Consider the following 27,006-nt stretch of genomic DNA (forward strand, 5'->3'; position numbering starts at 1 on the left):
CTATAACTAATACACAGGAAAATAAGATTATATAAAATAAGAAGTGTCCTGACTTTTGATTTATTTCACACTTGATTGCAGATTTACTTCAAAACAGAAATTAATCAAAATAAATTAAAATAAGCACATTGGTAACAACCCATGCAGTCCACACATAAATGAGAGATAAATAATGTGTAATAATATCAAGTCAAGTCAAGTTTATTTGTATAGCGCTTTTCACAACAGACATTGTCTCAAAGCAGCTTTACACAAATCAACAGTGATGGTGAATGGTGTGAATTTGTCCCTGATGAGCAGCCGTGGCGACTGTGGCAAGGAAAAACTCCCTTAGATGTTATGAGGAAGAAACCTTGAGAGGAACCAGACTCAAAAAGGGAACCCATCCTCATCTGGGTGACATCAAGAGTTTGATCATAAATCTTTCAACAATAAAGAACACTGCACAGTGAGAACTAACATGAGCACTGGAGTATAAGATTATAAGTGATGTTCTTTCTGCAGTCTTATACAGTCTATATGGTTAGTAGCTCCGAGTTTTATGAGCTCAGCATTTGTGATCACCACAGATCCAGCATCAGCTTCTCCATGCCAGAGCCTTTAAACACTCCAGGAGGTCCAATGTCAAAACTCCACACATGTAGCGGGATCCAAATGGCACTGGTACGTCTCTAGATGGTTCGGGATGTTTGTGAGTTCGGCATCTACTTCTTCAAAGGTCCGTAATCATCACGAGGTGGGAGGTGACTGGAGCTGGCCAAACCTGAGGTGTCTCGGGATGGGGAGAGAAAGAGAAGCAGTGGAGAGGAATTAGCGTAGCTGCTGTTCATGATATTAACAGCACAAGTTGATAATGTGCATGTGATCAGATGTTCTGGAGCACAAGGTTATGATGTGAGACGTATGTTATGTGTAGGCTTTGCTAAAAAGATATGTTTTTAATCTACACTTAAACTGGGAGAGTGTGTCTGAGCCCCGAACACTGTCAGGAAGACTATTCCAGAGTTTAGGAGCTAAATGTGAAAATGCTCTACCACCTTTAGTGGACTTTGCTATTCTAGGAACTACTAGAAGCCCAGAGTTTTGAGATCTCAGGAGCGTGGCGGATTGTAGCGTGTTAAAAGACTGGAGAGATACATGGGAGCCAAACCATTTAGTGCTTTATAAGTGAGGAGTAATAGTTTGTAGTCTATTCGAAACTTAACAGGAAGCCAATGTAGGGACGATAAGATCGGGGTTATGTGATCATATTTTTTTGACCTTGTAAGAACTCTGGCTGCTGCATTCTGGACTAACTGAAGCTTGTTTATTAATGATGCAGGACATCCACCTAGTAACGCATTACAGTAGTCTATTCTGGAGGTCATGAGCATGGACGAGCTTCTCTGCATCGGATATGGGCAACATATTTCTTAGCTTAGAAATATTTCTAAGGTGAAAGAAGGCTGTTTTTGTAACTTGATTGATGTGATTTTTGAAAGACAAGTCGCTGTCTAAAATAACACCCAGGTCTTTTACCGTTGAACTAGTGGTTACAGAACATCCGTCTAAATGCAGGTTGAGATGCTGGAGCGTCTGTATACTAGCTTTTGGTCCGATGAGCAAAATCTCAGTCTTATCAGAATTTAAAAGTAGAAAGTTATGGGTCATCCAATCTCTTAGTTCCTTAACACACTCAGTAATCCGGGTTAATTGAGCTGTATCGCCTGGTTTAGATGAAATATATAGCTGAGTATCATCAGCATAACAATGGAAGCTAATTCCATGCCTTCTAATAATATTTCCTAAGGGAAGCATGTATATTGTGAAGATGATGTGAAATGACACGGGGAAAATGTATGGAACTCTTACTGATATTTATTTAATACTTCATACAAAATACTTTGTTGTTTGATGTTGTTGTACTGTATGGAGAAACTAGTTTCATGCATTGCTCAGGTGTAATTTTGGTCCATTCTTCCACACAAACACTCTTCAAATCTTGAAGGTACTGCATTTCATCTTCATCATCCGGGTAGATTTATTAAGAATGTTTCTTTACATTTTTCTATTCATTCTTCCTTCAATTACATGGTTTGCCAGTACCGTATGCTGACAAACAGCCCTACATCATGATGTTCCCACCTCCAAACTTCAATGTTGGTATGGTGTTTTTGGGATGATGTGCAGTTTCATTTGTCCACCAAACATATTGTGTATTATGGCATCCAAAGAGTTAAATGTTGGTCTACATTCAATTATTTTTAGGATAATTAAATAGAATGACTAAAAAAGAATATTGTTATTATATACAGAATAATAGAATGATTAAAAAGAATGATGTTATTATATACAGAATAATAGAATGATTAAAAAGAATATTGTTATTATATACAGAATAATAGAATGATTAAAAAGAATAATGTTATTATATACAGAATAATTGTGCAGAATGATGTAGAATGTACAGATTGGAGCAGAACTGCATGATGATTACTGCAGTAGAAAGTATCAGTGAGCCATCAGTGTGCTAGTGTGTAGTGTGGGGAAAAACTATCCCTGAAACTTCTGGTTCTGGTGCATATGTTCCTGTATCTCCTTCTGGATGGAAGAAGGTTATACAGATTGTGACTGGGATGTGATCAGTCCATGAGGATGTTGTGGGCTCTGCTGTGGTGAATGTGCTCAATGGTAGCTAGTTAGGTGCCAGTGATGCGTTGGGCAGTTTTGACCAGCCTTTGCAGGGCTTTTTGTTCACACACAGTGGAGCTTCTATATTATGCCATGATGGAGTTGGCCAGGATGCTCTCAATGATTCAGCAGTAAAACCTGAAGACATATGGATTTTCTAAAGTCTCCTCTAGAAGTATAGATGCTGTTGCACCTTCTAAATCAGAGATGAAGAGAGGGGAGTACTAATACTTAATCGATTAAATCAGATCAACTCTCAAACGCTATGCATAGTGTCTCATCACATTCACTTCATGAACTACAGTAAAACCCCAATGTATGAGCAACCTATAGTACGAGCAAACAAAGATACGAGCGACCTCGCTTGCAAAATTTTACCCTGTTTCAATAAAATTTAAGGTGATTTGAAGTGATTGTCCTAAAAGTGATGGTGTGCGGTGTGGTGTGGTATAAAGTGCGCTGTGCTGTGCAAGTCCAGAGTGAAGCTCCTCCTCATTCTCTCTGTGTTTGCTTTCAGGGATTTGAAGCATTTCCCTAAACGCAACAAAGAAAAGAGTCCATTGTTGGGATGGCTGAGGTCCTTCACAATGTTCCTGGCTTTGGTCCGGCACCACGTGTCCTGCAGGTTAGGGAGATCTAGGGATGCACCGGAAAAAAAATTCTTGGCCGAAACCGAAAACCGAAAAAGGAGGAAAGCAAGGCCGAAAACCGAAAAAAACGAAACACCGAAAGAAATTATGGCAATTATTATTACCATTGCATTTATGTCTATGATTGTGTACTAAACTTACTAAAATCAAGGCATTTCAATTGCATAAATTAATATTAAAGTTTCAAATATTTATTCAATTACAAATTATTAAAATATTTATTTATAGCACATTGCAACAATGCACAGGATAAAATTAATTAAAATTTAGTCTTAAATGTTTAACTTAAATGCACTCATGTACATTAAATAATAATGTACAGGCCCTCTGGCCTGCTGAAAGGTTGTAAAATTAAATATGTTCTTTCATAAAAACAAAGTGCATTTAGAACAAGTGCAACTGATTAAAGATACAACAATACAACACTATCACTGGGAAACTTTCTGCCTTTTCAAAAACGTCCGCCACAGACGGAGTGCGCGTGCTCGGAGGGGTTTTGCTTTTCTGTGCGTTTGCGTTCCTCTCATATTCAGCATAGCGTTCGGATGTTTGGATTTCAGGTGATAAATTAAACTCGACGTGGAGAAAGTCTTTGCAGACGAAATTTCGTCATTACATGTTTTGCAAATCGCTATCCGTGTGTCTTTCTCAGATATACTGAAACACATCCACACTGCAGACATGTTGTTTTAGACATGCACATGCAGGCGTGGTGTCCGTTTGCGTCATCAATTCAATTCAATTCATTTTTATTTGTATAGCGCTTTTAACAATGAACATTGTCTCAAAGCAGCTTTACACAGAAAATGTGGTGATTAAATGTAAATATGTTCTTTGTCCCTGATGAGCAATTGTGGCAAGGAAAAACTCCCCGAGATGGCATAAGGAAGAAACCTTGAGAGGAACCAGACTCGAGGGAACCCATCCTCATCTGGGTTGCACCAAATGTCCATTTGAAGCATATATACAAAGTTGCGGGGTACAGTGATGATGATCAGAAGCAAACTGCACTCCCGAGTCAGTGCAGCAGACCGCCGACACCAACTACAGTCCAATCCGTCCTCAAAAGCACCCGTTCTACTCCGGAATTATATGGAACCACCCAAGGTGTTGATGAGACCGTCCCAAGCTGCACAGAAGTGTGAAGATCCACAGAGGGGAGAGGGGCAGGAACAGTGGTCACTGGAGCCTCAGGAGCATGTTTAACTCGACCGAGAGAGAGAGAGAGAGAGAGAGAGAGAGAGAGGGTGACGGGAAGAGAAGGATATGGATTATTAAGTGTAACTATTGGTGTATGAAAGTTAAATGTCACTGTGCAGTTTGGACTCCGGCAAGACTCGCTATGGCAGCATAACTAAAAGGAGAACCAGAAGGTAACACAGACATGAGGGATCTCTGGGATAAGAGACGACCCACCACACCACCGTCAACAAACCTGAGTGAACGTGTGAATGTGAGGGGACGACAGCATACAAATATACCAGTTCACCAAACACTCTATATCCATGCTCCATCCAGATCTGTGCCTTTACCTAAGAAAAATCTACTGATAAAAGGCTTGACTAAATAAATAAGTTTTCAACCTCGACTTGAACACTGAGACTGTGTCTGAGTCCCGAACACTGATTGGAAGGCTGTTCCATAACTGTGGGGTTTATAAGAGAAAGATCTGCCCCCTGCTGTAGTCTTCATTATTTGAGGAACCAACAGATAGCCAGCACCTTTTGATCTAAGTAGGCATGGAGGATCATACTGGTACAGAAGTTCACTCAGATACTGCGGTGCGAGACCGTTAAGTGCTTTATATGTCAGTAGTAATATTTTATAATCAATGCGAGATTTGATTGGGAGCCAGTGTAGACTGATTAAAACAGGGGTGATGTGGTCGTATTTCCTAGATCTAGTGAGGACCCTTGCTGCAGCATTCTGGACTAACTGAAGCTTATTTATGCACTTACTCGCACACCCAGACAGTAAAGCGTTACAGTAGTCTAATCTAGAAGTAACAAAAGCATGAACTAGTTTTTCTGCATCCTGTAACGACATCATATTTCTAATTTTAGCAATATTTCTAAGGTGAAAGAAGGAGATCCTGGTTATATTATTCACGTGAGACTCAAAGGAAAGACTCGGGTCAATAATCACACCAAGGTCTTTGACAGCCGTACATGCTGAAACAGAAACACCATCCAGAGATGCTACGTAATCGGAAAGTTTATTTCTAGCTGCATGTGGTCCTAGTAAAAGTACTTCCGTCTTATCTGAGTTGAGCAGAAGAAAGTTATTAAGCAACATCACAACAAACTGTTTTGGCCGTGTTTTTTAGGTGATCAAAGTCTTTTGCCCAAAAACCGAAAATGCACTTTTGGGCCATTTTCGCCGAAAATTTTCGGTGCATCTCTAGGGAGATCGGTGTGGATGGTACGTTCTGCTGAAAGCACCACCCTCTGGAGGGCTCACCTGTCCTGCATGGTTCTGTTTCCGAACCAGGAATTGATGCTAGCCGTCAGAACGCTAAAAAGTCTTTAGCACCTGAGAGGGTAGTTTAAAGTTCCGTAAGCGTCTCAGATGGTACAGACGCTGCCGGGCCTTCTTCACCAGGTTGTCGGTGTGACAGGACCAAGACAGGTCCTGTGTGATGTGAACACCTAAGTATAGGAGCTCTATTGCTGAGGGTGATGGTGGATAAGGTGTGTTTTCCCACACTTACAGCTTGTGGTCTATCTGTCAGGAAGTTAGAGACCCATTGATACAGTGGCAGGCTGAGTCCCAGGACCTCCAACGTAAAGGTGAGCGTGGAGGGAATTATGGTGTTGAATGCTGAACTGTAGTCCACAAACAGCATCTTTGTATAATTCCCTTTTCTGTAGTCCAGGTGGCTCATCGCAGTGTGGAGGAGACGAGCAATGGTGTCCTCAGTAGAACGATTCGGGCGGTACGTGGAGAGGGTCCAGTGTGTCTGGTAGTGATGTATTGATGAAGTCTCTGACAAGTTTTTCAAAGCACTTCATCACTAGTGAGGTCAGGGCTACAGGGCGGTAGTCGTTGAGGCAGGCGGGCAGGGCTTCTTCGGACAGGAACAACGTGACCTGTCCTGTGATGCCATCTGGTCCTGCTGCCTTCCTGGTATTCACTCTTTGGAATGCCCTCCTCACGTCATGCTAGATGGTTAGACCTCTCCGGCTCTTTTGGCATGCATGCTGTTTGTGCCAACCCGCTAGCGTGGTTAGCTGCAGCCTCGAGCGTAAAAGATGTTCAGCTCATCTGCCAGAGAAGTGTCTGCATTCCCTATTCTAGAAGATGGTGATCTGTGGTCCGTGATTGTTCTTAGTCCCTGCCACAGGCTCCTAGAGCCACCATGTTGGAACTGTGACTTTAGTTTCCTCCCATAGCAGCCCTTTGCATCCTTTACCGCTCTATGGACACTGTAAGACGCAGCCATGTCTCCCCCAGTTGCGAGCCCTGTGTTGTAGGCAGCGGCGCGGGATCTCAGAGCTTCGCGGATGGTTTTATCCACCCACGGCTTCTGGTTGGGAAACATTCTGATGGTGTTTTTCTGCACCATATCGTCTGCTAGTTTCCTGTGTGTTCGTGTGTGTGTACGTGTTTGAGATGTCAGTGTTCTGATATATCTTCATTTCTCTCCCACTGTGTGTGTGAGATGTCAGAGTTCTGATTTATCCTAATTTCTCTCCCAGGCTGTGTGTGTGTGTGTGTGTGTGTGTGTGTGTGTGTTTGAGATGTCATTGTTCTTATTTATCATCATTTCTCTCTCAGGTTGTGTTGATGTAATCTCAGCGAGGAAAGTTGTAGAATTCTGTCCTCAGTTCTCAGTTCAAACTCCTCCAGTCTGAGAGAACTGGACCTAAATGAGAATAAACTGCAGGATTCAGGAGTGAAGCTGCTCTCTGCTGGACTGGAAAATCCACACTGTACACTGGAGATACTGAGGTCAGATCATCACTTACACACTGTGTTTATTATTTTAGTTTCAGTGAGACATTTCACTCTTTACTGAGGTTGGAATGGGTAATAAATAATAGATGTGTTATAGGTTGTATTTATAGATATGGATATAGAGATAAAACTGTAAGTAATAATTGCTGCTGGTTTGTTACTTTATAGTCATAAAATGATTATTGTGATATTTATTATCAGTATTTATTATCAGTATTTATTTAAATCAGTAATATTTATTATCAGTCTGTTTATTTCTGTAGATAGATAGATAGATAGATAGATAGATAGATAGATAGATAGATAGATAGATAGATAGATAGATAGATAGATAGATAGATAGCACACACACCACTCACACACTGTGTTCCGAACCGCTAACAAACACTCCTCTAAACTCACACACACCACCCACACACTGTTTCCCAACAGCTAACACACACTTGTCTACACTAACACACACACACACACCGTGTATGAGATGTCAGTGTTCTGATTTATCATAATTTCTCTCCCAGGTTGTGTTACTGTAATCTCACAGTGGAAAGTTGTAGAATTCTGTCCTCAGTTCTCAGTTCAAACTCCTCCAGTCTGAGAGAACTGAACCTGAGTGGGAATAAACTGCAGGATGCAGGAGTGAAGCTGCTCTCTGCTGGACTGGAGAATCCACACTGTACACTGTGGATACGCCACAACAGGTCAGGTGTAAAGGCTTCACAGCCACTTTTATTTTCTGATTTGCGTGCATGTTCGGTTTTTAGTGTCTCATGCAGCACGTCCTCTGGCTCACGCGTACACACACCACCCGTCTCACACACACTCTCTCCTCCTTAAATGCACCCCCCGATCACTGGAAAACAGAGAACACTCATTACATCACATCATCTTCAGGTGAGGCAATCCCACTGCCTACCTGCCCCCGGCCCCACTCTCCATTCACAAACCGACGCCCGGCCACGCCCACGCTGCCACATACCCCCACCGCCCGACTCAGGCCGGGGAGCCGTCCGGCCCGCAACCGACTCCCAGTCGCGAGAGGAAGTCCGCCACGACCATCCGCGCCCCCGGTCTGTGGACCACCTCGAACTTGAACGGTTGAAGCGCTAGATACCACCGAGTGATCCGCGCGTTGGTATCCTTCATGCGATGGAGCCACTGGGCGGGCGTGGTCCGAACAGAGGTGAAGGCCCGTCCCAACAGATAGTAACGGAGGGTGAGGACCGCCCACTTGATAGCCAGGCATTCCCTTTCGATGGTGCTGTACCGGCTTTTATCAGCTTACGGCTGATAAACAGCACCGGCCGTTCCTCCCCCTCCACCACCTGGGACAACACGGCCCCCAACCCTCTGTCTGACGCATCAGTCTGTAAAACAAAAGGAAGAGAGAAGTCAGGAGCATGTAAAAGCGGACCACCACAGAGCGCGGCTTTGACACGCGTAAAAGCCTGCTGGCACGGCTCTGACCACTGGACCGGATCTGGCGCTCCCTTTTTAGTGAGGTCGGTCAGCGGACTGGTGACGTCCGAAAACATAGGGATGAACCTCCTATAATAGCCAGCCAGCCCCAGGAACCGCCTCACCTCCTTTTTAGTCTTGGGTCTCGGACAGGTTGCAATCGCTGCCGTCTTATCGATTTGGGGACGCACCTGCCCGTGACCCAAGTGGAAACCCAGATACCATACTTCCACCCGCCCAACCGCACACTTCTTCCGGTTCGCTGTGAGCCCTGCCCGTCTCAAGGTTCGCAGGACCGCCCTGAGATGCTGTAGATGCCGCTGCCAATCATTGCTATAAATGACTATGTCATCCAAATAGGCAGTGGCGTACCCGTTATGAGGACGAAGAATCCGATCCATTAGACGTTGAAACGTCGCCGGGGCCTCGAACAAACCGAACGGAAGTGTAACGAATTGGTGTAAACTGAACGGAGTGGAAAAAGCAGTTTTTTCCCGGGACATTGGCGTCAAGGGGATCTGCCAATATCCCTTGGTTAAGTCCAGTGTCGAGTAAAAGCGAGCCGCGCCTAACCGATCAAGCAGCTCGTCGATGCGGGGCATTGGATACGCGCTGAATTTAGACACCGCGTTGACCTTTCGGTAATCCACACAGAAACGGACCGACCCGTCGCTCTTGGGAACCAAGACCACCGGGCTGCTCCAGTCGCTGTGGGACTCCTCGACCACCCCCATGTCAAGCATCGCCTGAATTTCCTCCCGAACCACATTTTTTTTGTGTTCGGGCAACCGGTACGGGCGACTGCGCACCACAATACCGGGAGATGTCTCAATATGGTGTTCTATAAGGTTTGTCCGCCCAGGCAGGGGAGAGAACACGTCCGCAAACTCCTGCTGTAATTTACCGACCTGCGCTCTCTGCGATGGCGAGAGGTGGTCTCCACAGGGAACCAAGGCGGATTCTGACGCGGTTTTTCGTCATACCTCCGGCCCCAGCTCCGCCCTCTCTGGAATCACCGTTGCGAGGGACACCGACGCCGCCTCGCTCCATAATTTTAGGAGGTTCAGGTGATATACTTGGAGCGCCCCGCCCCTGTCCGTGCGCCGCACCTCATAGTCGACATCCCCCACCCGCCGTGTAACCTCAAACTGCCCTTGCCACCTGGCGAGTAATTTCGAGCTTGACGTGGGTAGTAGAACGAGGACTTTATCTCCCGGTGAAAACTGCCTGAGTCGCGCGCCCTTGTCATACAGCCGGGATTGCCGTTCCTGTGCCTGTAGCAAATTCTCCATTGTTAGCTGCCCCAGTGTGTGGAGTTTTGCTCTCAGATCCAGAACGTACTGAATTTCATTTTTCGTGCTTGAAGGTCCCTCCTCCCAATTTTCCCGGAGAACGTCCAGTACTCCGTGCGGCTTACGGCCGTACAATAATTCAAACGGGGAGAACCCCGTGGAGGCTTGCGGGACCTCTCGTACTGCAAATAACAAGGGCTCGAGCCATTTATCCCAATTCCGCGTGTCCCCGTGTACGAACTTCCGAATCATGTTTTTAAGGGTTCGATTGAAACGCTCCACCAGGCCGTCGGTTTGTGGGTGATAGACACTGGTGCGAATCGATTTAATCCCCAACACAGCCTCGGCAACACTGCGTGTGGAGATGTTGCGAAGAGCCACTGCTTCCGGATATCGCGTTGCATAGTCTACTATGACTAATACGAAGCGATGCCCGCGTGCGGTTCGCTCTAATGGCCCGACGAGGTCCATACCAATTCTCTCGAAGGGAACCTCGATTAATGGTAAAGGGCGCAAAGGCGCTTTTGGGATGGCCGGTGGATTTACCAGCTGACATTCCCGGCATGCCGCACACCACCTACGCACATCGCCGTGAATGCCCGGCCAATAGAAACGGTCCATTAGGCGGTCTAATGTTTTAACACAGCCCAGGTGCCCGGCCATCGGATTATGAGGAGCTGCATGGAATAAAAGTTCCCTGCGGCTTTTTGGGACCAACAACTGGGTCGTTTCCTCTCCGGTTCGTGTGTCCTGCGTCATTTGGTATAACCTATCTTTAATCACGGCGAAGTAGGGATAGGAAAGCGCGCCATCCGGCCGGATTCGCTGCCCATCGATTGCTCTCACCTGGTCAAAGGCGTGTCGGAGCGCCTCGTCCCGCGACTGCTCGAGGGGGAAATCCCCGGGAGGAATTCCCCGTAGGGCGGAGTCTGCCTGACGCGGAACTGACGTCCCCAGCGCCGCCTCCCCAGCCAACATAGCGCACGCCCCCCCCCGCTTCACCTTACCGCAGGACCCATCCACACACATTTCCCTGAGTAAGCGAGGAAAAGCGGCCCAATTCGTACCCAAGATTAGCGGATGGGTGAGGCGGGGACTAACCGCCGCCTCCACTCTATGATTTTTCCCCCTGAAACGAACCGAAATGGCCACCAGTGGATATTCGTGAACGTCCCCATGCACATATCTCACCTTCACCCGGCGTGCAGCATTCAAAACTTCGCATCGCACCAGGCTTTGATGGATGGCTGTCTGCTCGCAGCCCGAATCCACCAACACCTGGTGTGTACGCCCTTGGATACTCACAGGTATACGGTACGTTCCTGCTTGATAGGGGGCAGCCTGTGGCGCCTCGGGAATCCGTACCATCACCCCCAACTCCATGACAGGACACTGATCCAGGAAATGCCCCGGCTCCCCGCAGCGCCAACAGACCGGCCCAGGCTTCCGCTCCGCACCTGCGCGGACTGTCTCCCCCAACTGTGGAGTCATAGGCAAAGATCCGTGAGCGAGAGCAGAAGGAGAGAAATAGGAAAAGGAAGAGGGAGGAGCTCGCGGCCGAGCCACCGGCTTCAGGGAGAGGGAAGAAGGAAATTTCGACGGAGACCCAGGGAATCGCCCGCCCCCGCGTACGCCGCCAGGTGGTCCTCTGCCAACTGTACCGCCTTCTCCACGGTCTCCGGTCACTGGCACTGAACCCATTCAGTCCGCGGCGGAAGACGGGCGATGAACTGCTCCAACACCACGCGGTCCAGGACCTCGTCCGTGCTCCGGTCCTCGTCCCGCAGCCATCTCCGGCATGCATCGCGAAGCTGGTGGGCGAAGGCGAACGGTCGGCCGACCTCGCGCAGCATCAAGGCGCAGAACCACTGTTGGTGCTGCTCCGGTGTCCGGCCCACTCGCTGGAGGATCGCCCGCTTCAGATCATCGTATTCCAGCATCCGATCGGCCGGCAGTTGCTGAGCAGCGAGCTGGGCTTCCCCGGAATGCAGCGGCAGCAGGCGGAGGGCTCTCTCCATCCCGGTCCATTCCCCAATCGCGGGTTTCGGCACCACTGTGGAGAGCGTGTAGATGCGGGGGTGGGGGTTGTGGGGTGGGGGTTGGGGAGGAACGCCACAACAGGTCAAGTGTAAAGGCTTCAAAGCCACTTTTATTTTCTGATTTGCAAGTATGTTCGGTTTTAGTGTCTCATGCAGCACGTCCTCTGGCTCACGCACACACACACACACCACCCGTCTCACACACACTCTCTCTCCTCCTATTGATTTTATGCACCAGTTTAATAATTAAGAGATTAGAATATAAGAAATAAGAGTTAATATTAAGAGATTTATGTTTTAGACACCACACTGCCTGTTTTTGCTCGATTTCACCAACAAAAATAATCCAAACAAATCCACAGCACTGTTTTGTGTCTCTGAACAACATGATGGTGTTTTGTTCCTGAATGAATCACTCGTTTAAATGATTCGGTTCAATCGCAATGACTCACTTTTAACAGTGACGTGCTGCCACCTACTGGCGGTTTTAATTTCACATTTAAAGTATCTTCTATTTTTATGATCTTAAATATCAGTATTTTATAATTAAAATATGAAAAGATCATTGCTGCATTTGTAAGTGCAGGGTAAATCATTACATGTTCCTCTGAGCATTAAACAGTGTATAAAGACATCTAAATACACTTCAGATGCAGCTTCTGTTTCTGCTGCATTCAAACATATATTTTGTTCTTACTGATTTAATGTGTTTAGTAACAGACAGAATGTGTAATTATTCTAATTAACTGATTAAATGTAAGAATTTGACTCTAAAGATGATGCACACTTTTAGAGAAAATGGATTTATAAATGTAAAAAATGCCCATAAAATGTGAAAAGCCCTGATTTAGGATTAGTGCACATATAGCTCATGTTAAATGCTGTTAAATGTCCAAAATCTCAATTTATTTACCTTATTGATTAATCATTATATAATTATTAAGATTTAACTACAAGTAATAGTTTTCTTCCTCACACATATGATACATTATTAAACACAGACAATAAATATCACAATTTTACCCTAAAAACCAGCATCAAATCTTTTTTAATCATTAATATTTCTGCATTGAGTTTATATGAATAATAATTAATATTTAATTGTTCTCCGTTAGCTTAGCATAGTCTCCCCTGACTATAGCGTCTAACTCCTGATAGGATTTTGATCTTTTTTTCCACTTTTACCACCAAAATCATTTCTAGTATATTTCTACAGTCTGAATGATCTCATTTCATACGGTTTTTATTGTAAAATAATAAAGATATCAAAATATTTACCTCAGAAACGAACAGGCGGGAAAAATAATGCTGGACGATTCTGAATGCAGCAGGACTTTTTCTTCTCCTGCGTGTCTAATGGTGTATTTATGTAGTAGCGCCACCGCCTGGTGGGAGAAAATATCAGCATTATCCATTTCTATAATTCAGCATATTTGTAGGAACAATACATCCATTTTTAAAACAAAGCCATTTGTAACATTTCCCATAATAATTATATGATTTGGAAGAAACACACACACATTGACTTATTAGCGTTAGCACGCTATTTCCAACACCACGTGGTCTCCATCCTTAGCATGACTAGCGTGATGTACGAGTTCAACTCTGAACAAACTTTCAAACTCACTTCAACAACTCATTAATGCTCGGAACAACGATATCCACATTTTCAGCCCCTTTTCCAAACCTCAACAATAAATTCAACATTGAGTTGATGTATTTATTACCTGGTGAGGAAAATATTAGCATTAAGAATCACAGGACACCGAAATGCTGCTGCTGCTGCTTCATCAGCGTGTGTGGAATGTGTGAAATGCGCCCCCTTCTGGTGAACACTCATACATATCGCTGTATGTAAGGAAGATCAATCAGCATCAACTCAAATCATACACTACATACATACATACACAACTCAAATCATACACACTATGCAGTAGTATGGAAGCATAGAGGAGACACATCCCATTTCAAATACAATCTTCAACATGATAATGAATTTCCCGATTTACATTTACATTTTACATTAGTATATCTGCAAAGTTTGAAGCATAAGTAAAATTACTTTTATATAATTTACATTTGTCATTTCCAACAGTAGTTTTAATATGTACATTTCATACACATTAACACTTTATAAGTTGCAAATTTACAATTAAAATTAAAAAATACCCAAATTGATTTGATGTGTAAATTCTCCAAGCAGGAATGGTACCAAAATGATCTGTAATGCATTTAGACTCACGGTTAGGACACACAGAATCACATTTTCATCATGACACCATGTGATATTTGTAGCAAAATTCTGTATTTCAAAATGCGTTCTCAGCCAAAGGTACAGCAAAAAGGTAGATGTTTTACTACTGAACCCTTGAAGGTGGTGGAAGATCAAGGTGAATCCACAGAGAGCTTGGAGGGAGAGAGAATTGTTTTATTGTGGGAAGTAAAAAAGCATGACAAATAAGTGGTGATAAAAGCAAAAATAAGAAAAGAACATTTTCCCACAGACGTCAGCAGATTGTGGAGCAAAGGCCCAAGATTGAAGAATTTAAGAATCAATGGTCAGCTCTTTTTCAGCAGAGTAACGTCAGTAAATGTGTTATGAAGTGTTTTTATTTTAGTCTGAATTTCTTTTTTGTAGTAATAAACCCAACAAATTGCTGTGTTTTGTTTGTTTGAATGCAGGTGAATGCAGAGTTCATGCGCATCATTACAAAGCCACTGCAGTCATCGTTCCTCTCTCAGCTGGAAGCTTCTCAGATAAACTGATCCAAATCTTTAAGAGTAAAGGAGGAGTGAAGGGGCAGAAGATCAAAACCACCAGGAGATCACAGACTCTGTTAGTAGAAATGCAAGTAACATAATCTGTTTTTTTTGTCAAGAAAGGATTCAACAAGGTACTGGAAACATTTCTCAGAGATTTTGGTCCATATTGACATGATAGCATCACGCAGTTGCTGCAGATTTGTCGGCTGCACATCCATGATGCAAATCTCCCATTCCACCACATCCCAAAGTTGCTCTATTGGATTGAGATCTGGTGACTGTGGAGGCCATTTGAGTACAGTGAACTCATTGTCATGTTCAAGAAACGAGTCTGAGATGATTCGCGCTTTATGAAATGCCGCGTTATCCTGCTGGAAGTAGTCATCAGAAGGTGGGTACACTGTGGTCATAAAGGGATGGACATGGTCAGCAACAATACTCAGGTAGGCTGTGGCGTTGACACGATGCTCAGTTGCTACTAATGGGCCCAAAGCGTGCTAAAAAAATATCCCCCACACCATTACACCACCACCACCACCAGCCTGAACCGATGATCCAAGGCAGGATGGATCCATGCTTTCATGTTGTTGACGCCTTCCATCCGAATGTCACAGCAGAAATCGAGACTCATCAGACCAGGCAACGTTTTTCCAATCTTCTATTGTCCAATTTTGGTGAGCCTGTGCGAATTGTAGCCTCAGTTTCCTGTTCTTAGCTGTCAGGAGAGGCACCCAGTGTGGTCTTCTGCTGCTGTAGCCCATCCGTCTCAAGGTTCGACGTGTGATGCATTCAGAGATGCTCTTCTGCATTCCTTGGTTGTAACGAATGGTTATTTGAGTTACTGTTGCCTTTCTATCAGCTCGAACCTGTCTGGTAATTCTCCTCTGGCATCAACAAGGCATTTGCGCCCACAGAACTGCTGCTCACTGAATATTTTCTCTTTTTCGGACCATTCTCTGTAAACCCTAGAGATGGTTGTGCGTGAAAATCCCAGTAGATCAGCAGTTTTTGAAATAGTCAGACCAGCCCGTCTGGCACCAACAACCATGCCACGTTCGAAGTCACTTAAATCACCTTTCTTCTCCATTCTGACGCTCGGGTTTAAACTGCAGCAGATCATCTTGACCATGTCTACTTGCCTGAATGCATTGAGTTGCTGCCATGTGATTGGCTGATTAGAAATTAGCGTTAACGTGCAGTTGGACAGGTGTACCTAATAAAGTGGCCGGTGAGTGTGTGTATATATATATATATATATATATATATATATATATATATATATATATATATATATATATATATTATAATTTTTCCACAGGTCCATACAGGTCTTCTCCAGATCTTTCAGGTTTTGGGGCTGTCGCTGGGCAACACAGAGTTTCAGCTCCCTCCATAGATTTTCTATTGGGTTTAGGTCTGGAGACTGGCTAGGCCACTCCAGGACTTTGAAATGCTTCTTACAGAGCCACTCCTTTGTTGGAGCCATGACCCATCTTCAATGCTCTTACTGAGGGAAGAAGGTTGTTGCCCATCCATTCTCCCCTTAATATGGTACAGTCGTCCTGTCCCTTTAGCAGAAAAGCACCCCCAAAGCATGATGTCTCCACCCCCATGCTTCACAATTGGGATGGTGTGCTTGGAATTGTACTTATCCTTCTTCTTCCTCCAAAAACGTCAAGAGGAGTTTATACCAGAAAGTTCTATTTTGGTCTCATAAGACCACGTGATCTTCTCCCATGCCTCCTCTGGATCATCCAGATTGTCTTTGGCAAACTTTAAATGGGCCTAGACATTTGCTGGCTTGAGCAGGGTGACCTTGCACTTGCTGCAGGATTTTATTTTCTTAAGTTGACAACTTGAATGTCATGCTGGTGATTCCCGTGGCTGCTCGACCGCCAGCATGCCCCGCTGGTTCTGTCTCCGAACTCCGTTCTAAATGGATTACTCTTTGCCGTAGGAGTTTACTTTCGTTTCGGGTTTTGCTTTTGTTGGACATCTCCTTCCATTGAGGATTACTCGTCCCGAGTGGATACTTCTGGTTTGTGGATCTTGCATGACTTGTGTTTGTGTTTTGGGTAAATAAAGACTATGATTGAGTTATTTCCGCTTCCGTGTCATCAGCCTGACATCCTGTAGCCCATCCCAACCATGTGCAGGTCTACAATTTAGTCCCTAGTGTCTTTAGACAGCTCTTTAGTCTTGCCCATAGAGGAGAGGTTATTGTAGTATGTCCTGCATATACATTATATATATATATATATATATATATATATATATATATATATATATACACAGTGGAATCCGCTTATCTCGCCCTCGGTTATCTCGACAACCCTATTAAGTCGACGTTTTTGAAGTGGAACTACTGCTTTTTCTAAGCATTTTTTATTGGTTATGTTGACTTTTTTTATGTCGCCGAACCCTAATATCTCGAGCACAAGGGGGGAGAAATTTGCCATTTATTGTCGGTTATCTCGGTGCAGCCGCAGAAGAACTCGCGGAAGTGGCGGACAAATCAAGCCTTACAGCTGCTACAGGTGTTGTATTGTATACTGGTGAATCTCTGCTGTTAGTTAGTGCTAGTGTTCGTAGTGTTAGTAGGGGCGCGGCATGGCTTTGGGAAGAAAAGAGCAGCCATTGAGAGAGTGCCGGTGGGAAGACACGTACCGGGATACACATGAGCGATAACAACGACTGCCGTGAACCAACATATACCAACAATAACGGACAGTGAGAGTGTGGAAGTTTAAATAGGAGCTGGTGATGATGATAAACGAGCACCATATGTGCGCGATTGAAGCGGAGCTTCAGAGAAAGCGGCCGAGAAAGCACCTGACACGCTGAAGGGGGCCGAAGGGGGCGTGGCAGGTGGATTCCTGACAAATAAACATGTACTGTATGTATTTTTATAGCATGCCTTCTTAAAACAAATCGCAGCAACGCTGTTGTGTAAAAAAAACCTCCAAAAACACGTGCATGCACATTCTCATTTATTAACGCACATCATGTACATAAAGAAATTTCAAGCACGTTAATATATTGCTGCCATTTTGATTTTCGTTTATCTCGAACATCAGTTACCTTGATGCTTTTTGGCGACCCCCTAGGACATCGACATAACCGGGTTCCACTGTATATATATATATATATATATATATATATATATATATATATATATATATATATATATATATAAATGATTGGTTTAGCCTGTTTGTCTGCTTCCTGCCTTGGCTATGAATAGTCACTGTTTAACTAGATCTGTTCTGAGACTTTAAACTATAAGCAAGTTTTGTCCTCAAGATATCTCCAACTATCTATAAATCCCATATTGTTTTCGGAGCACCATATGGACATCCAGTAGTTCAGCAACCACAGATTAATCTACATTCAACTTGTGCCCATCTAATTTCATATGCCTTAAAATAGAGTCTCCAAAGAGCAGAGTTTTTCCAGGTTTTTCAGCAGGTGCTTTGCTGCACACAATGCAGATTGTATTGGTGCTTCTGTGGAGTCATTATCCACTTACCCTGCTTTGTGACTGCACTGCTCCCACTCTCAATAACCTTCTTTAGAATCTGGATGTGCTCCTCTAATCCTAGGATTTTTCCATCAGATAGATAACTAACTTACACTTCTCACAAATAAAATGTCTGAACATTCTGCACTCTAGGCTCTGAACAAGCTGATAGAAAAGGAGTCAAAACACACAGAGCATCACAGCTTGCTATATTAAACTATGTAGATGCAAAAGAAATTGTAAAAGAAAGGCCTGGTCTTATGAGGTAAGTATTTTTTTACATCTTGTGGAAAACTGTGTGTGTGCATTGATCACATGGACAAGAAATTGAGTTTCTTAGACTAGACTAGATTAGATTATATTAGATTAAATCAGATTAGTTCAAACATTATTGTCATTGCACATGTTTTGGTACAAGGCAAGAAAATACAGTTAGCATCTAACCAGAAGTGCTTTGGTAGTAGTGTAAAATAGATAGGTGGTGCTACCAAGGTGCAGAGTTCAGAATGGAAACAACTGTGGGGAAAAAAGGTGAGCTGGTGGAGAATTTGTTCAGCAATGTTTCTAGGTACAAGACAAAGATTTCAAGGTGTTCCAACTAACACCGCAGACAAATCAACAACCTAAGCAATGCAAATGTCTATGAGATAAAATCTCATTTATGCTAAATAGGTTACATTAAAGGCATCTTATATCTTAGATCTGCTTAGATCTGTTTATTGCTGTACACATCCTGCTGAAATACACACTCGCTTTAATCCAATTTATTTCTGTTAATTTACATTAAAAACAATGTATTAAGGTGGAGAATGCAGGAAAGTTAACAATAGTTGAAAACATGGACTGCTGCATCTTTTTTATGATTCTAGATAATAAATACGATACAAGACCTTTCTTACTTTTACTTCTTTTTTTTTATAAGTTTTTAGTTTAGCAGTTAGAGGTTCCCTGGTGGTCTAGTGGTTAGGATGCAGTTCTCACCCCTGCGGCCCGGGTTCGATCCCCGGTCAGGGAACCAACCCCAGCCACTCTTAGTGCCGGTCCCAAGCCCAGATAAATTGGGGAGGGTTGCGTTAGGAAGGGCATCCAGCGTAAAAACATGTACCAAATCAAACGTGTGGAGGATCCGCTGTGGCGACCCCTAATGGGAGAAGCTGAAAGAAAGTTAGTTTAGCAATTTAGCACTCACTCTTTTCCCCTTTAACTGACTTCTTCCTTATTGCTTCATTTTTACTCTGTTACCAAATAGTGAACATGTTTTCTGTTACAATTAAAGTAAATGAAAGGATTAATGTAACATAAAAAACAGTCCCCTTTTACATCAAATTTAAATAAAATGTTTATTTCAAACACTAAGCATTATTAATGTTATTATTATTAAGACTTTTATGGGTGATTTGTTTTATTCATTTAAATTAATTACTATCTTTTTTGCCCCCTTTTTTTCTCTTTGTTATTATTTTTTGTTCTTTAATCTTTATGTTTATTCTTTTTGTTATTCTGTTAAAGCCAAGGCATCCTGCCTCATGATTCTGAAACAATCATTTCTTCTGCTGTTAAGTTCTCAGCAGCCTGGTCTACCTGTTTCTGAGTCACCCTGAACACCTATTGGGAGGTGGGTTTACTCATCACTGCCACCAGATATCAGCAATTTGATACTCCAATATTGGACACTCGACAACAATGATTACACAGTTTTTAGTGTAGCCCTTTTGTGCTGTGCGATACTGCTAAATACAATACCTGAGGGATCTGAGTCATCACCAGTAAGTTGAGGGGAAAATGTGTAGAGACTTAAACACTTCACACTTAAACTAGTGCTACCTGTAAGCTGCAGCACTCTTTTCTTTCTGTTATACTTTAATCTTTTTTCTGTGCCAACACACACACTGACAATTCTTCATGGTAACAGATTAAGTTGTACAATGCTGAGTGATTTCCCAGAGTTGCCTGTTAAGTATGTGATTAAATAGACAAGACACTGTATATCTTCTGAGACATATTTATTCCAGATAACAACTTCTCATGTTCATGCTAAGCTCACAACTTCGTCTTCTGAAAACTAGAACTTTTTCCTGTTTTTTTTGCTACTCAGTGTGTCTAGTGGCAGCATAAGGATTTACAGAAGACACAACATTCAGCATTCCTTAGTCGAGCACACTGTAACCTCTTTAAGCTGCTATTCTTCAATTATAGTGGGGGTTGCATGAATACACACACACACACACACACACACACACACACGAGAACACGAATGCATTTCAGGTAAGAAATAATACAATATAAAATTTACTCATAGATTGGAACCACCAGCCAAAAGTGTAATGTGTGTGTGTGTGTGTGTGTGTGTGTGTGTTTGCTCCACCTCTATTTATATATATTTTAATCTTCCTAAACCAGTCATGTCAGTTTGAGTGAAACTGAAACAGAACTTAGTGACGAGACTCTAAAAGGTTCCAGGGGAAAAACACAGTAAGTCTGTAAATCTAAAGGTAGAAAATGTGAATGTTATGAATTTAAACTAGATGAAGACGTTCAGGTGATTTTTTCCTTTTTTGTTTTGATGTAAATATGTCTTCTTTGTGTGGGGTTGGTGTGTGTGTGTGTGTGTTGCTCCACCTCTATTTATATATATTTTAATCTTCCTAAACCAGTCATGTCAGTTTGAGTGAAACTGAAACAGAACTTAGTGACGAGACTCTAAAAGGTTCAGGGAAAAACACAGTAAGTCTGTAAATCTAAAGGTAGAAAATGTGAATGTTATGAATTTAAACTAGATGAAGACGTTCAGGTGATTTTTTCCTTTTTTGTTTTGATGTAAATATGTCTTCTTTGTGTGGGGGTTGGTGTGTGTGTGTGTGTGTGTGTGTGTGTGTGTGTGTGTAGGTTTCTTTGAAGGAGTAAAAATGTTCTCCAGAATGAGCGACTCTGTGAAACAGGACATAAAGAAAGATGAGAGGTGAGTGAAGGTTGAGACTCTGTGAAAAATAGAAATGTTCTCACATTCACCAACACTAAACAGATCAGACTCTGATGTGTATCTGTGAAAAGTGACGAGTGAAGAGTTGAATTCAGCAGCTTTGTCTCCAGATGTTCAAAACCAGCTTATGATTAGTGACATTAAGCTACTGAGCAACATGTCTAACCCCAAGTTGTCCCTGTAGCTGGATAAAGTATGAAGGTTAAAGAATGGGATCAGTGTTAATAAGAACATCATCAGATTTTAACTCCAGTTTCATTATTCAGTGTTGCTGCAGAACAGTAATAATGATGCAGTGGTTGTGTGTGTTTAGTCTGATTCAGGGTAAGAGATCAGACTCACCTGAACCCAGCTGTGTGTCCATGAAGAGTGAACAGTCAATGGGTCTTCCACTACACTTTAAAGACACAGACTGTACTACTGATCTGAGGTGAGGACAGTTGAATGTATGAGTGCAGTGTTTTATCACTCACACTCTCACATAATCAAACATCTCTGTAATATGTGTGTATTCACTGCTTTGTGTTTGTAGTTATGAATATGATTTATAGTCTTTATTCTACTTTTAACAAGTGTTTTATTTGTTCACAGACTGCAGAAGAAGAAATCAAATATCACTGAGAAGAGTCATTTAGAGGCCATATTCAAGGTGTGTGTGTGTGTGTGTGTGTGTGTGTGTGTGTGTGTGTGTGTGTGTATCTATTCCACTCTCACTGCAATGTGACAGAACAAAATCCTGAGCAGGAGTAAAAGAGAACATGAGTGTGTTGTGTTTCCTCGTTGGTTTCAACATCTTTTTCCTTCTTCTTTTCTCATTCTTCTTGTTTGTTTCTTGCTTTCTTTCCAACCTGTTCTTTGTAAAATTGAATCACCAGCATTTTTATTTTACATTTACATTTACATTTGTGGCATTTAGCAGACGCCCTTATCCAGAGCGACGTAAAAAAATTTTATACTTTTGCCTCCTTCTTAATACTCAGTGACTCACCTTCATGTTTTTACTCGTCTGTGCTCTCGTCTGAAACCAGTTTGTCTGGATGTCAGTAATGAACACACTCATTTTACATTCTAGTGTTTGATATACAGTGAGGAAAATAATTATTTGAACACTCTGCTATTTTGCAAGTTCTCCCACTTAGAAATCATGGAGGGGTCTGAAATTGTCATCGTAGGTGCATGTCCACTGTGAGAGAAAAAAAATCCAGAAATCACAATATATGATTTTTTAATTATTTATTTGTATGATACAGCTGCAAATAAGTATTTAAACACCTGAGAAAGTCAATGTTAATATTTGGTACAGTAGCCTTTGTTTGCAATTACAGAGGTCAAACGTTTCCTGTAGTTTTTCACCAGGTTTGCACACACTGCAGGAGGGATTTTGGAACACTCCTCCACACAGATCTTCTCTAGATCAGTCAGGTTTTTGGCCTGTCGCTGAGAGACTCAGAGTTTGAGCTCCCTCCAAAGATTCTCTATTGGGTTTAGGTCTGGAGACTGGCTAGGCCACGCCAGAACCTTAATATGCTTCTTACAGAGCCACTCCTTGTTTATCCTGGCTGTGTGCTTCGGGTCATTGTCATGTTGGAAGACCCAGCCTCGACCCATCTTCAATGCTCTAACTGAGGGAAGGAGGTTGTTCCCCAAAATCTCGCAATACATGGCCCGGTCATCCTCTCCTTAATACAGTGCAGTCGCCCTGTCCCATGTGCAGAAAAACACCCCCAAAGCATGATGCTACCACCCCCATGCTTCACAGTAGGGATGTGTTCTTGGGATGGTACTCATCATTCTTCTTCCTCCAAACACGTTTAGTGGAATTATGACCCAAAAGTTCTATTTTGGTCTCATCTGACCACATGACTTTTTCCCATGACTCCTCAGGATCGTCCAAATGGTCATTGGCAAACTTAAGACGTGCCTGGACATGTGCTGGTTTAAGCAGGGGAACCTTCCGTGCCATGAATGATTTCAAACCATGACGTCTTAGTGTATTACCAACAGTAACCTTGGAAACAGTGGTCCCAGCTCTTTTCAGGTCATTGACCAGCTCCTCCCGTGTAGGTCTGGGCTGATTTCTCACCTTCCTCAGGATCACTGAGACCCCACGAGGTGAGATCTTGCATGGAGCCCCAGTCCGAGGGAGATTGACAGTCATGTTTAGCTTCTTCCATTTTCTAATGATTGCTCCAACAGTGGACCTTTTTTCACCAAGCTGCTTCGCAATTTCTCCGTAGCCCTTTCCAGCCTTGTGGAGGTGTACAATTTGGTCTCTAGTGTCTTTGGACAGCTCTTTGGTCTTGGCCATGTTAGTAGTTGGATTCTTACTGATTGTATGGGGTGGACAGGTGTCTTTACGCAGCTAATGACCTCAAACAGGTGCATCTAATTTAGGATAATAAATGTAGTGGAGGTGGACATTTTAAAGGCAGACTAACAGGTCTTTGAGGGTCAGAATTCTAGCTGATAGACAGGTGTTCAAATACTTATTTGCAGCTGTATCATACAAATAAACAGTTTAAAAATCATATATTGTGATTTCTGGATTTTTTTTTTTAGATTATGTGTCTCACAGTGGACATGCACCTACGATGACAATTTCAGACCCCCCCATGATTTCTAAGTGGGAGAACTTGCAAAATAGCAGGGTGTTCAAATACTTATTTTTCTCACTGTAAGTGTAGTGTATTTTTTGTTTCTGTTACAAATCAGGATCTGGAGCACAAAGTCATCAGTCTGCTACAGAATGAACTGAAGAGATATAAGAAGCTCCTGAGTCCAGATTACCCAGCATGCTCTGAGAGGGAGGTGGAGGATGAGGAGGATCAGAGCAGTGTCAGAGAGGGAGTGCTGAAGATCACACTGCACTTCCTGAAGAACATGAAGCACACAGATCTCGCTAACACACTGCAGAACAGTAAGAGCTCATGGGGTTCTAACATCACTTTATCTTCAGAGGAAGGAAACTGCTGTACATTTATTAAACACATCTCATCATAATGATGTGCTTTTATCAACACAATATAATAACACATCAGTACTGACATTCCATATGATATACAGCTATGAAAATATCAGTAGCTCACAGAGATGATCAGAGAGTTTACATTTTATTCTTCTTTTTATCAGAACTCGTCTCTGTGCACCAGCAAAATAAACTCAAATCCAAACTGAGAGAGAAATGTAAAAGAATTACTGAAGGAATCTCACAGCATGGAAGCTCAGCACTTCTGAATGAGATCTACACAGACCTCTACATCACAGAGGGTTGGAGTGGAGACGTCAATAATGAACATGAGGTGAGACAGATTGAGACAGTGTCCAGGAGACCAGCAACACAGGAGACACGCATCAAATGTAATGATCTCTTTAAAGACAAGTCCATCAGAAGTGTGCTGACTAAAGGAGTTGCTGGAATTGGAAAAACAGTCTCTGTGCAGAAGTTCATTCTGGACTGGGCTGAAGGAAAAGCAAATCAGGACGTCACCTTCTTGTTTCCACTTCCCTTTAGAGAGCTGAATCTGATGAAGCAGAAACATCTCAGTCTGATGGATCTTCTCCATCACTTTTTCCCAGAAATAAAAGAATTACGATTAATAGACTGTGAGAGGAATAAAGTGGTGTTGATCTTTGATGGTCTGGATGAGTGTCGACTTCCTCTAAATTTCCAGAAGAATGAGAGATTGTGGGATTTGACAGAATCAGCCTCAGTGGATGTGCTGCTGACGAACCTTATCAAGGGGAATCTGCTTCCCTCTGCTCTCCTCTGGATCACCTCTCGACCAGGAGCAGCCAATCAGATCCCTCCTGAGTGTGCAGACCAGGTAACAGAGGTACGAGGGTTCAGTGATCCTCAGAAAGAGGAGTACTTCAGGAAGAGGATCAGTGATCAGAGCCTGGCCAATAAAATCATCACACACATGAAGTCTTCCAGAAGCCTCTACATCATGTGTCACATCCCAGTCTTCTGCTGGATCTCAGCCACTGTTCTAGAGAGAATGTTGGGTGAAGCAGAGAGTGGAGAGATCCCCAAGACTCTGACTCAAATGTTCACACACTTCCTGATCTTTCAGATCAAACACACACACCAAAAGTACTATCAGAAATGTGACCCTGATCCTCAGCAGACCAGAGAGAGTATCCTGGCACTGGGAAAACTGGCTTTCCAACAGCTGGAGAAAAGAAACCTGATCTTCTATGAGGAAGATCTGAGAGAGTGTGGGATTGATGTTAGAGACGCTTCAGTGTACTCAGGAGTGTGTACTCAGATCTTCAGAGAGGAGTTTGGGCTTCACCTGGGGAAAGTGTTCAGCTTTGTACATCTGAGTGTTCAGGAGTTTCTGGCTGCATTATATGAGTTCTTCAACAAAAATCTTAAAAAACAAAAAACATGGTTTGGTCTTTTCACCAAATCAAACATGTCTGATTTCCTGAGGAGTGCAGTGGATAAGACCTTGCAAAGTGAGAATGGACACCTGGACCTGTTCCTTCGCTTCCTTCTGGGTCTCTCACTGGAGTCCAATCAGACTCTCTTACGAGACCTTCTACCCCAGAGAGAAAGTAGCTCTCACAGCAAACAGGAAACAGTCGAGTACATCAAGAAGATGATCAGAGAAAATCCATCTCCAGAGAAATCCATCAATCTGTTCCACTGTCTGAATGAACTGAATGATGATTCTCTAGAACAGGAAGTACAACGTTACCTGAACAGCAGTAATTCCAGGTGTCTCAGTGGAGTCAGTCTCTCTCCTGATCAGTGGTCTGCTCTGGTGTTTGTGTTGCTGAACTCAGAAGAGAATCTGGATGTGTTTCATTTGAGGAAATATGACAGATCAGATGAATGTCTTCTGAGGCTGCTGCCAGTGGTCAAAGCATCCAGAAAAGCTGTGTAAGTCATTTTAAAATGATTTCATAAATGTGTTACTAATTCCATAAATGTAGTTATTATTTGAAATGAACACTAATGACACTGCACTGATTAGGACCTTGATTATCATTCATTCATTATCATACATCAGGTCTCTGTTATTCTGTATGGAAGGAGAATGAAGGAAGTCAGGGTGGGACATATAGAGAAGCCTCTCGAGCATTTTAAATTATTTGTGTTATTGTGAATTATTATTATGACCCGTGACTGCTACAATGATTTTATTTATTCAACATCGTCCACTTAAGCAGAGGAATAAACAGAGCTGGAAATGAATGAATTACATTTTACTGAGTAAGTTGAGTATTTATTTTGTGTACTTCTATTTTTTTAAACCTGTAATTTTACTTTTACTAAAGTATGTTTTGGTTAAAGAATTTTTACATTTATTTTTAATCATATACATTACTGAGTAAAAATATTTAAATAAAAATTATGCAAGGGGGGAAAAAATCACAGCCCTGAAACTACTGTGTGAGCATGGAGCTTCACAAACCGACTTCAAGATGCACATGAACAGACCCATCTGAAGTTTGCTGATGAACACCTGAATGATCCAGAGAAGGCTTGGGAAAATGTGATGTGGTCAGATAAGACCAAAATTGAGCTCTTTGGTATCAACTCACTTTGCCGTTTTTGGAAGAAGAGAAATGCTGAATATAACCTAAGTACACCATCATCACCACCCAACATGGAGGAGGAAACATTCTGCTTTGGGGTTGATTCTCTGCTAAGGGTACTGGAAGACTTCAC

The 27,006-nt window shown here is 42.8% G+C and overlaps 5 protein-coding genes across 5 annotated transcripts in view; 4 read left to right on the top strand and 1 right to left on the bottom strand.

The window, feature by feature from the left end:
• The window catches only part of LOC124385133 (NACHT, LRR and PYD domains-containing protein 12-like), a 281,935-nt gene that overhangs the window by 144,852 nt on the left and 110,077 nt on the right, over window positions 1-27,006 (top strand). The gene's annotated exons all lie outside the window — the stretch shown is intronic.
• LOC124385128 (NACHT, LRR and PYD domains-containing protein 12-like) overlaps window positions 1-27,006 on the top strand; it is a 160,897-nt gene that overhangs the window by 84,713 nt on the left and 49,178 nt on the right.
• The window catches only part of LOC124385132 (NLR family CARD domain-containing protein 3-like), a 987,530-nt gene that overhangs the window by 37,019 nt on the left and 923,505 nt on the right, over window positions 1-27,006 (top strand). The gene's annotated exons all lie outside the window — the stretch shown is intronic.
• Window positions 11,001-13,433, bottom strand: LOC124385167 (zinc finger protein 24-like). The gene is made up of 2 exons (XM_046848330.1): window positions 13,342-13,433; window positions 11,001-12,077 (listed from the first exon to the last, which is right to left on the bottom strand). Exon 2 carries the CDS (start codon window positions 12,040-12,042, stop codon window positions 11,707-11,709), a length of 336 nt encoding a protein of 111 aa, XP_046704286.1. The 5' UTR covers window positions 12,043-12,077; window positions 13,342-13,433; the 3' UTR covers window positions 11,001-11,706.
• LOC124385138 (NLR family CARD domain-containing protein 3-like) lies at window positions 20,755-26,218 on the top strand. The gene is made up of 6 exons (XM_046848286.1): window positions 20,755-20,818; window positions 21,233-21,305; window positions 21,640-21,756; window positions 21,918-21,975; window positions 24,039-24,243; window positions 24,456-26,218. Exons 2-6 carry the CDS (start codon window positions 21,253-21,255, stop codon window positions 26,216-26,218), a joined length of 2,196 nt encoding a protein of 731 aa, XP_046704242.1. The 5' UTR covers window positions 20,755-20,818; window positions 21,233-21,252.

This window comes from Silurus meridionalis, chromosome 4, assembly GCF_014805685.1.
Source record: "Silurus meridionalis isolate SWU-2019-XX chromosome 4, ASM1480568v1, whole genome shotgun sequence".
Lineage (NCBI taxonomy): Eukaryota > Metazoa > Chordata > Actinopteri > Siluriformes > Siluridae > Silurus > Silurus meridionalis.